Source organism: Anabrus simplex, chromosome 1 (genome assembly GCF_040414725.1).
Source record: "Anabrus simplex isolate iqAnaSimp1 chromosome 1, ASM4041472v1, whole genome shotgun sequence".
Lineage (NCBI taxonomy): Eukaryota > Metazoa > Arthropoda > Insecta > Orthoptera > Tettigoniidae > Anabrus > Anabrus simplex.
The window spans coordinates 1,153,609,929-1,153,624,009 of record NC_090265.1 but is presented as its reverse complement, the minus strand read 5'-3'; the positions used below and the strand labels follow the sequence as shown (position 1 = coordinate 1,153,624,009).

Sequence of the window (14,081 nt, the reverse complement as noted above, 5' to 3'; positions counted from 1 at the left end):
CTCTTTTGTTTTTTCTTTTGTCCTTCATTAGGTTTCTAGCACATTTTTAGCTTGTATTATGTAGATTACTTTAACCCCCCTTATTTCACTGAAGATGGCTTAAATGAGTCGAAACATGTTTGAATTTTATTGCTCCATCTAATGATGGAATTATATTTTGTATTGAATTAGGAGGATACATTTAATTTTTCCGTTGTAAAGTGAACTGCTTTGTGTTAATTGTTAAGATGTGGTAAGATTTGAAGTCTGTGTCATCTAGGGTTTGTTTACAATGTTAAAATAACTAGTCACGGTGGTCCATCATACATGTATATACAGGTAGATGGATCTGGTGCGAGAAGACCTAATCTTAATATTGAAGTAGCCGAGGACAGAGAATGACGGAAGAGACTCATTAGAAACACCAGCCTTACATAGTGTGGGATAAGCTGCAGAAGAAGAATAGTACAGTAGCACTGTCTTTTGTTTTTGTATTTACAATCAGAATAATAAGATGATAAATGTGTAGTAATGGTTCATAATATCATCATTATAACACTTTTGGAGCTTTATTTCTCTCGATATCATGAAGTCTTGTTAATTTACAAAGTTCTCTATTTACTCCAGTTTCATGTAATATTGTGTTTCGTAACCACTTTTAATTTGTAGTGCAAATTAAATTTTAATGCCTTGCTACTCCATACAACTTCATTATCATGCATAGCAGTTTATGCTTATCAGTTGTAACCAGTAAATGTTTGACTTTTATACTCATTGGTACCTCCCAGTTTCAGCATGAATTATGAAATAAAAATAAGCTGCGCTTCTGGTACGGTTTGTCAAGATGAAAGATGTTGGTTCATTATTCTGTGAAAATAATTCCTTTGAGTTCTTTAGAATATTTTCATAAATTAGCATCTGTTTTATTATTGTTGTAGGAACATATAGCTCAGTTGGACTTGGAGCAATCCACAATGACATCCAAAGTATCAGAACAGAATGAACCATTCAAGGAGAGAAGTGAAGCTGATGTTAGCATGGATCTGCAAGCCCTTGTAAAGAAGATACAAGCATTACGAGAACAGCTAGTTTTAGCCAACCAGAATGCAGATAAGCCCATTGATCTCCATGGTTAGTACTGTGCACAGTCCATAGAATAAAAACCTTGAGCTTTCTTCATCCTCTGAGTGTATTAAATGTTCATTATCACTTTTTTTTATTTTTTATTTTTATTTTATCATTTGGCGTTTAGTGCTAGGAGTTTCAGAGGACATGTTCTGCTCACCTGGCGCAGGTCTTTCTATTTGTCACCCGTAGGCTACCTGTGCATTTGGGTGTGGGATGACGATGATGATGATGATGAGGTAGAGAGAGGGTAAAACCCAGTGTTTGAACATAGCCTACTTCAAGGGATCTGCTCAAGTCTTAAAGTGTCATTCAATGGATGAATCGCCATCAACAGCATCGTTTGCCCTCACTCTGTATGAACACTATGGAGAGGTTTGGAATTGAATCCAGGCTTTTAGCATACAACATAGTGATTATAAATGGTATGCCATCACCTCTTCTACACTGGTAGCCATTCTTCTGAGGTGAAATTATTTTCTACCAACAGGAAACTGGCTAACCACAGTGTCAGACTATAGAGACTTGATGCCTTAATGATGATCGGCCACCAGAGGGCTTTTATTCTCAGATGGTGATGATGATGGTGACGGTATTCCTTCTCCTTAATACAATTTAATTACTTGTGTATTTCAAGATCATATTGCTTTTGTAGAAACTAAAGCATTATCACATAGCAATAATTAATGGCATGTTAAAAGCACTAGTGTTTGATCAGCATTTGATCATCATCATTGTCAGTTCCTTCTGTGCGAAGTGCATAGGACAGCAAGCTTCCGCCAATGAGTCCTGTTCGAAGTGGTGGTCTTGATATCGTCCCACCTGATGTTAACTATCCGTATGTCTTCTTTGAATGTGTGATGCCATATTTTGCGTGGTCTGCTTGGCTTTCGCCTGCCTCCTGGTGGCTCCCATCACATAGCATTCTTTTGAGTATCGGCTGTCCAGTAAGTGAAGAATATGACCAGCTAGACACACTTGACATTTCACCTCAGTATCTTGTAATTTCCTTGGTTTCACCAAGTAATCCCCAAAATTTTGTGTAGTTTGTGTTTTGTCTCTTTGTTGGCCGTTAAAGCGGGCCAGGTGAGTCGCAAGCGCTGAAAAACTGCCGAGGCTTTGTCAATTCTGTAATGGACATCTACACTGCCATCTTGCAGTAAGACGCTATCAAGGTAGGTGAATTGTTTCAGTTGTTCAACTGGCTGCTGTCTAACAGTGATCGGTGTGATAATGGCACAATTACCAATCAACATGGTTGGCATTTTATCAGCAATAATATATAGTCCAACTGTTTCAGCTCCAGTGTCTATGCTGTTAGCCATGTCTTGGAGAGAATGTACTGGTTTCCACCAGCAGTGCGACGTCGTTGACAAAATCAAAGTCGTTGAGTTGCATGTGGTCATTCCTCGAGATTCCAGCGTTTGGTCCATTTGCCGCCTTCCGCATTAATAAAATCGATGGTGAGGAGAAATAGAAAGGATGATAAAATACATCCCTGTCTTGACACCTGTATAGATGGTAAAGGAGTTTGTTGTCTCACCGTCGGCCCTCACACAACAGCTGCTATTATGATGGCTTTTGAAGACGTTGATAAATCTGTCTGGGATTCAGTAGCTTTGTACAATGTTCCACAAAGAATCCTGATGTATATTATTAAAAGCTCTCTTGAAATTGATAAAATTGAGAGTAACTGGTTTTCGAAACTTAATGCAGTGCTCAATGATGTTACACAGCATGAAGATTTGTTCAGGACATGAGTGGCCTTGACAAAACACAGCCTGTTCCTCTTGCAACAGTTTATCAACTGTTTTTTCCAAATGCCTGAGTAGAACGATCGAGAACACTGTGCCAAAAGAAAGGTGATTCCTCGTTAATTATTATAGTCACCAAGTCCGACTCGTTGGCTGAACAGTCAGCGTACTGGCCTTCGATTCAGAGGGCCCCGGGTTCGATTCCTGGCCGGGTCGAGGATTTTAACCTTAATTGGTTAATTCCAATGGCACGGGGGCTGGGTGTATGTGTTGTCTTCATCATCATTTCATCCTCATCAAGACGCGCAGGTCGCCTACGGGCGTCAAATAGAAAGACCTGCACCAGGCAAGCCGAACCCATCCTGGGATCTCCCGGCACTAAAAGCCATACGACATTTCATTTCATAGTCACTGAGATTGAATTTCTTGGGGATCTTCATAATAACATCTTTCTGCCAGTCTTCAGGTATTCATTGTGTGAGTCAGCACTCTTTTAACAATCTTGTTAGCTGTGTTATGAGATCTTCTCCACCAGCCTTTAAGAATTCTGCTGGAATCTGGTCTATGCTGGTAATTTTATTGTTTTTCAGAGCATTGATCGCGCATCTGACTCATCTGACTTCACTGTTTCAATCATTCCCAACTCTGTGTTCAATGGAGCAGTGGTATCAGTAGTGTTAGTCATCGTTCACACCTGGGGCGGGTTGGTTCAAAGTCTCCTTGAAATGCTGTACCCATCTTGCCTCCTGTTCTTCTTTGGCAAGAAGGATTTTGCTGTCCTTGTTCTTAATGGGAACATGTTACCTGCTTAGTTGGTAGTTTACGAACAATATAATACAGCATCTTGGTGTCATTCCAATCTGCTGCCTCTTGTGCCTTGGCCCCTTTGTGCTTCAGTGATGCTCTCTTGTTGGCCCAGCAGCTCCTCTTGATTTGGTGGTCGAAGTCGCAGTACTCTTCCACTACTGCTGTTCTTTAGAATATTGTCTTTGCTTGGTCCCTCTGAAATTTTGCAGTCGTGCAATCATCAATGAGTTTCCAAGTGAATTCATCGCCCCCTATTTGTGCTACAAGTAATGAACTTCATTCTGGTTCCATATTGACTTTAATTACCCAAGATAAAATTCTAAAAGAATTTAATTGTATAAAGTCCACATGTTCAATACACGTTTGCCATTTGATAAATGGTCTGTCTGAAAAGCTGCATAGGACATGTTTCGACCTAGCCTAAAGGTCGTTAGCTGAAATAACACAGAGATGAAAGACATGTACTGTACAAAGAAAGACATACCCCTTTTCCAGAAGCATGACAAATAGAACAACATTTAACAGACTTCAAAATTTTAAGTATTTCCTCCAGCCAACCAGTAGTTGTATTAAATACAGTTGGACTCACAACTGTTACAACTAAATTTGTCCAAGATTGAAGCTACGCACATTTTAAACATAGATTTTCATTGCATTTGTTGATTGTATTTTATCTGAAGTTTTTTATGTATCTCTGTTTTTGTATATGTCTTTCATCTTTGTGTTATTTTAGCTAACAACCCTAACCTCTAGTGCACCCGCTCACCTCCTGAGTCCCAGACTAGCCTTAATCTCAGGGGTGATCAGTACGTAAAAGATTAAAAAATTTAATTAAAAAAAAACAATCAAAATATATATCGGAGCACCAAATGAACACAGGGATGAACGGGGCATGCAAATTAAGGTAACGGGGGATGACTCATTCATGGATACAAATTATAGACTCCACAATAGGACTGGGAAGTGGGAAGTGACAACTTAAATTTCATGGGCATACTGGACTAACTACAATAAAAAGATATGGAAACTGTTTCCTATTGAAATTGCAATGAGGAGCAATTTATTGACTTATTTTGCAAACTGCACATGATGACAATTATTACATTGGGACACTTCCATCCTGAAAAAGAAACGACATAATACTTGGATTCACCTCACTACTCTGGTAGTGTACAATATTTGGTGAATTTGCCCCATTGGTTATTGGGGGATCGAATCCACATCTGTATGAGTGGACGTTTCACCGCTCGAGATCTTCTTTCGGAGACGAAGGCATGAGAGTAACTATTTACTGTCATCTCCTCGTTCTGTTGGACATGAGACACTTCCGGTATGTACATTCTGGTGAGCTGGACCCCCACCGTGGAAATGTTATCGTATTTAAAACGGGAATTTATAGTAGGACAAACTCTAGCCTATATTTCCAGATTCACAAACATGCCAAGGATAGCTCATTAACTCGAAGCTTGTCTCAATATTTACATTTGTCAGTACGACAAGACGTACGGAAAGGTTCATTACTATGCTCTGACAATAGCATTTATTTCGCATCTACCGCTAACAATCTCTCCCATGGAAACCCAACATCTGGTTCTGACCAGTTTGACACATGACGACTGTCCCGATCATATCATCCTATGATTATTAAATAATATCATTATCATTCTTTATCTGATCATTATCATATTCTTCGATTACCGTCAATTTATTATGATCATTAATTTCAATTATAATCCTATATTTGATTATTATCATTTGTCATCCGGGATGATTATATGCTAACCCTTGCCGACGTTTCAAATGAAGGGTCGTTCTTCCTCGTAATTTATCCGCACAAATTAATGATCAGTTTCTTAATAAATTATTATTGTTATTATTATTATTATTATTATTATTATTATTATTATTATTATTATTATTATTATTATTATTTTCGTAACAATGAGTCATCGTCCATTAAACATCTTAATTTCCTTTCATCAATTATTATTCTCACATTACTATTGCAAGTTCTTCTTCTTCTGCTTCTTCAACTTTTAATTATTATTATTATTATTATTATTATTATTATTATTAGTGGAGATTATCATTATCGTATCACTTATTCATCATGGATTTAATATTTTGCATTGATCTCACCATAATTATTCGCAAATTAATCTAATAAATTCTTCCTATTATTTGATTATTATTATTATTATTATTATTATTATTATTATTATTATGGTAACTTAATTTCACGTGTTACACTACCGTTAGCGATATTTATGGTTAATGCATAAGCTTTTACAATTTCGGTCTACTTTGGCACTAAGGGCCGTTTTCCCCAAATGAGTTTAAACTAGGTTTATTTTAATCTGGTTTAAGTCTGAGTTTAAACTAACATTCATTTTCCCCATATTGGTTTAAACTTTGTATCAAGTTTAAACCTGGTTCAAAGTTAAACCTTCTATATTGTTGGTTTAAACTGCTGTTTATATTCAACCTTCTTGACATTTTATTAACGTAGGCCTATCTGTGATTTTCCTAGTAGAAGGGTTAGTTTTGACTACCAGTACTGCAGCACTTTAATAGAACGTACTAAAATAACCTAGTATTAGCAGTAGAAAAATGGGAGAATTTATTGAAGTCTTTGGTTAAATAGGAAATAATTTTGATGTGCAAGTGAGGTTAAGAAGCCACATTCCAACAAAAGTTTACAATCTTGGAAAATCGGATGTAACAGAGTTTTTTTGATGGATTTATAATTCATAAGCGAACAGCAAGGGTTGTCTAGTATCGAAGAAGGATTCATTTAAAATGTCAGCTGCACGAAATACTGCTATTTCGCTAGAAGCAATGATTCTGGTTGCTTTAAGATATGATGCAGCAGGCATTTTTCTTATTAACAACGGGGACCACAGACCTTAAATTGCAGTCTCCTTATAATATTATATGCTATAAAATACTGTTGGTGGTATGAATACTGTAATGTGAAGCATAAAAATATTCCTACATAAGTCGTGTAATACGTCTGCTCTTCATGCGGTGCCGGGTGGCTGTGGTCGCTAAAGCGTTAGGTCAGCATCGTCCGAATCCATGACTAGACGGTTCGAATCCAGTTTGTCGAAGATATTTTTACCATCAGAATGTTGACCGGCACGGTAGGAGAGGCGGTGGTATACAATTTCTAATCGCTAGATTATATATTTATAGGATCAAAAAACAATAAAGTGTTTCATGCTTGCTAGTAAACTTGTAATAGAATAAATTATAGTTAAGAATGTTTCATCGTAACTATTGCCAGCATACCAGCAATGGAAATATTAATGCTATAGGGAGAAGAGTATTATGCATACAGTACAACATATCGCGAACTTGGTTATGTTATAAATGAATATGGAATTATGAAATACATCTCCAAATAATAAATCCTCAGTGGTCTGTCTGCTGGATCCAAGGTTTGTGAGATTGATCCCGGCCGAGGGCGATGGATTTTAATAGGAGATAGATCCCGAGCATGCTTGGAATTTGTTTACTTGAAATTCACATAAATGTTGATTTTCTGAGGAAAGGAATACCATAGGCCTATTGCTGAAAGACCAGGATTTTAATATTTCAACGTTCCCGTGTGTTCCGTAAGACAATATAGACATCAAAAGACACGTATTAGGCCCACGGTACTTGTTTATGGTAAAGCATGACAGAGAAAAATAAGAAATAAAAGTGCGTTCCAAGAAATTGTAGACAGCATTAGGTAAAATTATATGACACAACACTTCACACAAATGTAAACAATTTATTTATCACTAAAGCTAATATCCCGCCAAATTTGTTCTTTATTCACTAGGTTCGATAGCATTAATTCGCCACAAACAGCTGATATTATTACAAAATTGTCGGTCATTGAATTACTTGGCTCTGATTGGCCAATTCCAATCAACCATGCCATCGACTATTCCTTCAGTGCAGCCAACGTTAGCGCCAACGACAGTTCGCCCATTTAAACTAAATGAGTGTCAGAAATTGGTGGAGAAAATGGACGCAAGTTTAAACTAGGTACTAAAGTTAAACGGATTTAATTTATACCAGGTTTAACTCAATTTGGAGAAAATGGCCCTAAGCAGTTGATTTAAGACAGGATTAACTTGGATTATTATTATTATTATTATTATTATTATTATTATTATTATTATTATTATTATTATTATTATTAAAAATGGAAAGTTTGATATTTTAATTTCCACTCTTTAGAATTCAGTCACATATGTTAATTCCCGTTATGAACCACCAAGATCTGCTTTATATCGGTCGTGACAACGCGGTATTCAGGATCGCACCTTCAGTTTCGTACTGCCGTTATTTTTATGGGGACACATGTCCTCCCAAGACACATCTCACAACCTATGGGACATCGCAGCTGGACAAATGCCTCCAATGCTGGTGATTGTTAAACTATTCCTTCCAATTCATTTGAAGTCCATCTTTTTTTCATTGGAACTCTTCAAACATTTAATTCGTAAATTAATCCTCGGTGCGTGGATTCTGCCATTCATAACACCAGAATCGGCATTTTATATCATCTTAGGCCTTGAGATTCATCTATTTCATCATTACAAACAGTACGGCTCAATTTTACTTCATGCCGGATTTTCGTCCCTCATGACTTCAACTCTAAATATGGGCTCAAACCACTCTGGGCTTTCAACATATCGTGACCATTCTAATTCACATGCCTCTATCGCTTTTAAACAAATTTTAATGGTTAAGATAAAGTCCAAAAACGTGAAATCAACAATTTACATAAAATCAAACTTACTGCCCGAATTAAATTCTTTAACGCTACATGTCATCTCCACATTGATTATTATTTGCACTAGCCAACTCACGAAGCACTGTCATTATTATTATACTTCAACTTGCAAACGCAAAAATCTTGTTGTTATTATTATTATTAGTTTACTTTCCTTTGCCAACTCAAGAACATTATTATTATCTCTCACTCGCAAACACACCCAGCAGTATTACTATTATTATAGAACTTGCGAACACACAAAGCACATAAAGCAGCAGTATTATTATTATTATTATTATTATTATTATTATTATTATTATTATTATTATTATTATTATTATTATTATTATTATTATTATTACCTTCCGTTCGCAACACAAATTTTTCACTCTGGCACTTTCATAATCTGGCTGTCTGGTAACAAATATTCATACTAACATACAAATAATCACTGCAGTGATTGAAATCAAATAAATGGGTTAGCACAAAAAGAAATCTAACACTTGAAATGAACTTAAATCAAAGTATCCACAAACAGCATGCATTAACTGAAAGAAATATCCCATATTTACATTATATACAACAAATACTCAATTAATTAATGTGCCATTTCACAGTTCTTTATGTGAACTGGTGGGAACAAAGATGGAGTTCCGGCTATCAAAATGTCAATGTGAAAACATCTAACGTCAATACGGACAGAAATGTGGATCTTTTCATCGGGTGGTTACCGAAATAACCATACCTAGAAGGCGTAGGAAAAGAATGACAAATGGACATTATTTAAACCTATTATTAGAACAAAATTTTTCTCATCATTCATTCCATAATCAGACCTTCGAGGAGCAAGAAGCCATTGACCGCAATTGAAAGAATCTGCTTATCTGGACCAAACGACGGATTTTAAAAGGAAACATAATACGCGGCAACACGCCTAACACCAATTATAGAGATTTAATCGCAGCGTGAAATTAAATACCAACAAGGAGATTATCAAGTTCGTAATTGAGATACGTCATGACTTGATGCAGAACATATATAAATTTGTCTGATACCGCTTAACAGTGAAAAACACAGACTGATCAGCTGTCAAGTGCTCTTGCAATAAAAGAAATATAAAGAAACCATCCTTGCTTTACAGGCGGAATAAATACTTAGCATTTGTCCTAGCTCATTTGAAGCTACCTTATCAAAATAAATTGTACCACAACAGAACCTACATATAATAAGCATCCCAAGACGCGTATTAATTGAAGGATGACCACAATGAATGACTTATTGTGTTGTTCTGTTCCATACATGAGAGACTCCATTATGATGCTGTAAAAAAATCAGGGCAGCGCTACTTGGACCATGGCGAGGTAATTCGATGTTGATCAGCCCGGATGACTGGTAACCAGCTGTGAGGAGCTACGATGAACCCAAACACTCGTTAAGGAACCATGAAACGAGAGCCAAACCTCCGATGACCAGAGGCGAGATGACAACGAGACCACTCTAAGTAAAGCTAAGTCCTTTAAAAGTCGTTTTCGTAAGTAAGAAACCTTTTCTTTTATTTAGTTGAATGTTGATATATGTAGTACAGTGCGAAACCAGTGCGTAGATGAACGTCAAGATGAGGTTATAGGAAGTAGGTATTCATCTGTGTGTAACGTCAGATCCATTTGTAGGCGTAGTCACCCAGTGATATTCGATCTAAGTACTTTCAATGATGTGTGAGAGGAAATAATTCGTGTTATTGCTATTATCAGTGAAGCGTAAAGTGTGAAGTTGATATTAATGCACGGGTGTGATTATATAATTGAGATTACACGGTAATAGATTGCATTTAGGAAGTGTTTATGATGAAATATGGCATAGCATTTCTCAGAGTTGAAATGTTTTACTTGACACTATGACGGTAGGAATTAATGTGATATTTTGAGAATATTGTGGCACGATTTGCGTTTAGTTTAACGAGTTGATGTGCATATATATTAGTGAGAGGCTTTTTCTACATGAAGTATAAAATGATAATTGGTATATTAGAATAATGGCATAAGAATTATGGACTTATGACGGTGATATTTATTTATTTTCTTCGAGAAGTTGGTCATAGTTGTCACATATGAAAAGGTGTTATTTCCAAGTGATACTTTCTGAGATTGTTATTGAATCCTTGCCACTTCCAAATGATAGCTTTAATCCTATGCATTCTCACATAGCTTAGGATACGATCTCGTCACTGACAGAGTAGTGTCATTATCTATGTTTAGGATCATCTAAAGAGTCATGCAGGTAGTCATGATAATATTTAAGCCTTCACTGAATTATTTCGGATAATTTTGAGAACTCTCACAGTTTATAACCTTACTTCGGATAATATTCAAGCTACTTGACAGATCGCTGGTGACTTATTTATTCATACAAGGATTTTTAGTTGAAGATAGTCTTCCATCCAGCTAGATTTTCCACTTTTGGTATGTTTGATAGTAATTTAGTAAGATATGTGTGATGACGTTTCTTGCAACCAAATGCGCACTTAAGTTAATTTTTACCCATGAATTAAGGTGATATTACCTAGAGTTTATGACTTAAGCCTTACGATAATATTATTTTTAAGAATGATTACGACTTGTAGTGGACATAGCTTAACTTACGGTGGATGACACAAATAAATATGAGGAACTGCGAAGCATATGAATACGTAAATATGATATTTGAACTGCAAAGCATATGAAAACGTACTATCTAGCCAAAGTTGTGAGAAGAATATATGTGATTTCCTTTGAGAATTTCAACTTGTATGGACACAAGCGTTTAATGCAGCCTAGAATAACATGCTTTTTACTAAATGTGTAAGAGATAGGTATTAACGACGGAATTTTGCATTTATTTGAAGAGTAATTGATCTCCAAGCAGAATAGATTCCAATACTTCACTGAATATTCATTTGATACTTCTGAGTGTGTTTTACATTTTCTTGAGAAGCTCTAATCTGAGTTACTGTAAATAGTAGTTGATGTAATTTTCTTTTATTTTCATTCAACTGGATGCATCCAATATTTTCAAAGTTACTTAATTTAATGTTTATTTCTTTTCAATATCGTTCCATCTAATGTTTTTATTTTCATTTGTGTTACTTAACCTAATGTCTCCAAACTTATTAGGTGTATTTCATGTAATTGAAACTTTTAATTTTACAAATGATTCCTAGAGGTCATATGATATTTCGTTTTTAATATTCAATAATTCTGAGGCCAAGGGACTGATAAGATGAAGTGATTGAGGCCTAGAATTCTTTTATATTTTATTAACCTCACAAGCTCAACTGTTCTTACTGTTTTGATTTAATAATGTCATACCACTGTACACTGAATTAATGACTCAGCGGAGGTCGGATGACCTGAATTTTGAGAAACATAAGTAATGAACAGGAACTCTAAGAGCAATACAGGGTCATTTACCTTGAGTATTATGCATTTGATTGGGTTTTAAAATGAACTTTCCTTTTATTATGTGAGTTGATAGTCTAATAAATATGGAATAGTGAAACATCACAATTCTTTCAATGTCTTCTTAGGATAAGTGTTAGTTGTAAGACTGCGCTATCTTAAGTTACCGGCGATTTCTCTAGCGACTAATATGCGTATGGTACCTAACTAGATACGTGTAGGAGACATCCTTTGACGTAGATTAGAGCTTGCCATTAACCAACCGGCGTACTTTCTCCTGCGGAACTCATAGCCCATGAACCTTAGTCGTCGAATAATAGTTATAGTAAGAGCTAGTCTGGATCTCATGCGTCCTCACCTGGACGCAGGAACGGTGCATGTAGAAAATGGCGCCCAACGTGGAGCGAATGGAGAAAGATGCCACGGGAACTGATGGTCGCCAATCATTAAAAATTACCACCCAATAGCAGAGCAATGAAGAGAAAAGTATTCATAAATAGTCGCCAATCACATGGAATTTACTGCTTAAATATTGAGTTTCTGGTCATCAGAGGTTTGGCTCTCGTTTCATGGTTCCTTAACGAGTGTTTGGGTTCATCGTAGCTTCTCACAGCTGGTTACCAGTCATCCGGGCTGGTCAACATCGAATTGCCTCGCCATGGTCCAAGTAGCGCTGCCCTGATTTTTTTACAGCATCATAATGGAGTCTCTCATGTATGGAACAGAACAACAACAAAATAAGTCATTCATTGTGGTCATCCTTCAATTAATACGTGTCTTGGGATGCTTATTATATGTAGGTTCTGTTGTGGTACAATTTATTTCGATATGGTAGCTTTAAATGAGCTAGGACAAATGCTAAATATTTATTCCACCTGGAAAACAAGGATGGTTTCTTTATATTTCTTTTATTGCAAGAGCACTTGACAGCTGATCAGTCTATAAGTTTTTCGCTGTTAAGCGGTATCAGACAAATTTATATATGTTCTGCATCAAGTCGTGACGTATCTCAATTACGATCTTGATAATCTCCTTCTTGTTGGTATTTAATTTCGCACTGCGATTAAATCTCTATAATTGGTGTTAGGCGTGTTGCCGCGTATTATGTTTCCTTTTAAAATCCGTCGTTTGGTCCAGATAAGCAGATTCTTTCAATTGCGGTCAATGGCTTCTTGCTCCTCGAAGGTCTGATTATGGAATGAATGATGAGAAAATTTTTGTTCTAATAATAGGTTTAAATAATGTCCATTTGTTATTCTTTTCCTGCGCTTTCTAGGTATGGTTATTTCGGTAGTAACCACCCGATGAAAAGATCCACATTTCCGTCCGTACTGACGTTAGATGTTTTCACATTGACATTTTGATAGCCGGAACTCCATCTTTGTTCCCACCAGTTCACATAAAGAACTGTGAAATGGCACATTAATCTAACCTATTATTACGTTAATATAAATTAGTTCATCCGTCTATCAAAAAAAAAAATCATGGATTCGGGAAGCGAACCATGTTAAGTAACCATGATTATCTACACTGAACCCCGTTTCATCGCGATAACATCCCCAAATATTAAATTTGTGTACTCATTCCTATGTAGAATTCCATTGTCTCGTAGCGGATGAGAAGCCTCATGGCCCCATGGTAATTTTACTCGAACATCATATCGCACTTTATAAATTTAACACAATAACACACTTCTGGGCGACTACCCATGATTAATACCTTACTAGCGAATTTACACTGATTTATACAAGAATAAAAAAACACTTATAGGTACCTCTAGACCCATTACATTTGCACAATATATTCTTCCTTAAGCCCGAACCACAAGATGTGACACAATACGACGAAGTGTTGTTTCATTCAAACCGGCGCGTATCGCATTCTTTATCCGGCCCTTCTTGATGTATATGAGGCCGTCTCGTGATCGCCTCGCTCCTACAGTTCCCTGCTACAATAATTGTTACACCGTCTATCATGAAATATTTATTTCAGGCTCTGAACAATGCCTTCAAAAGTTACCATCGGCATTCCGTCGATCCTTAAAATTCTAACACATGAAATGTTGAGAAATATATTATTTTCACGTACAGTGACACTGATAATTTACACTCGATGTTCTGAATAATTATCACTGTTCGTCTTCACCTTCATGACTTCTAACATACTTTCAACTCTAACAGAATCTATAATGTGTTTTCTGGTACCGAG

The 14,081-nt window shown here is 36.3% G+C and overlaps 2 protein-coding genes across 4 annotated transcripts in view; one reads left to right on the top strand and one right to left on the bottom strand.

The window, feature by feature from the left end:
- The window catches only part of LOC136858123 (protein arginine methyltransferase NDUFAF7 homolog, mitochondrial), a 213,448-nt gene that overhangs the window by 5,521 nt on the left and 193,846 nt on the right, over nucleotides 1-14,081 (bottom strand). The gene's annotated exons all lie outside the window — the stretch shown is intronic.
- Nucleotides 1-14,081, top strand: part of GCC88 (GRIP and coiled-coil domain containing 88 kDa) — a 119,050-nt gene that overhangs the window by 53,333 nt on the left and 51,636 nt on the right. For all 3 annotated transcript variants that reach the window (XM_067137432.2, XM_067137431.2, XM_067137433.2), the window contains one exon: nucleotides 918-1,110. In XM_067137432.2, coding sequence (XP_066993533.2) covers nucleotides 918-1,110 — 193 coding nt within the window. The remainder of the gene's footprint in view (nucleotides 1-917; nucleotides 1,111-14,081) is intronic.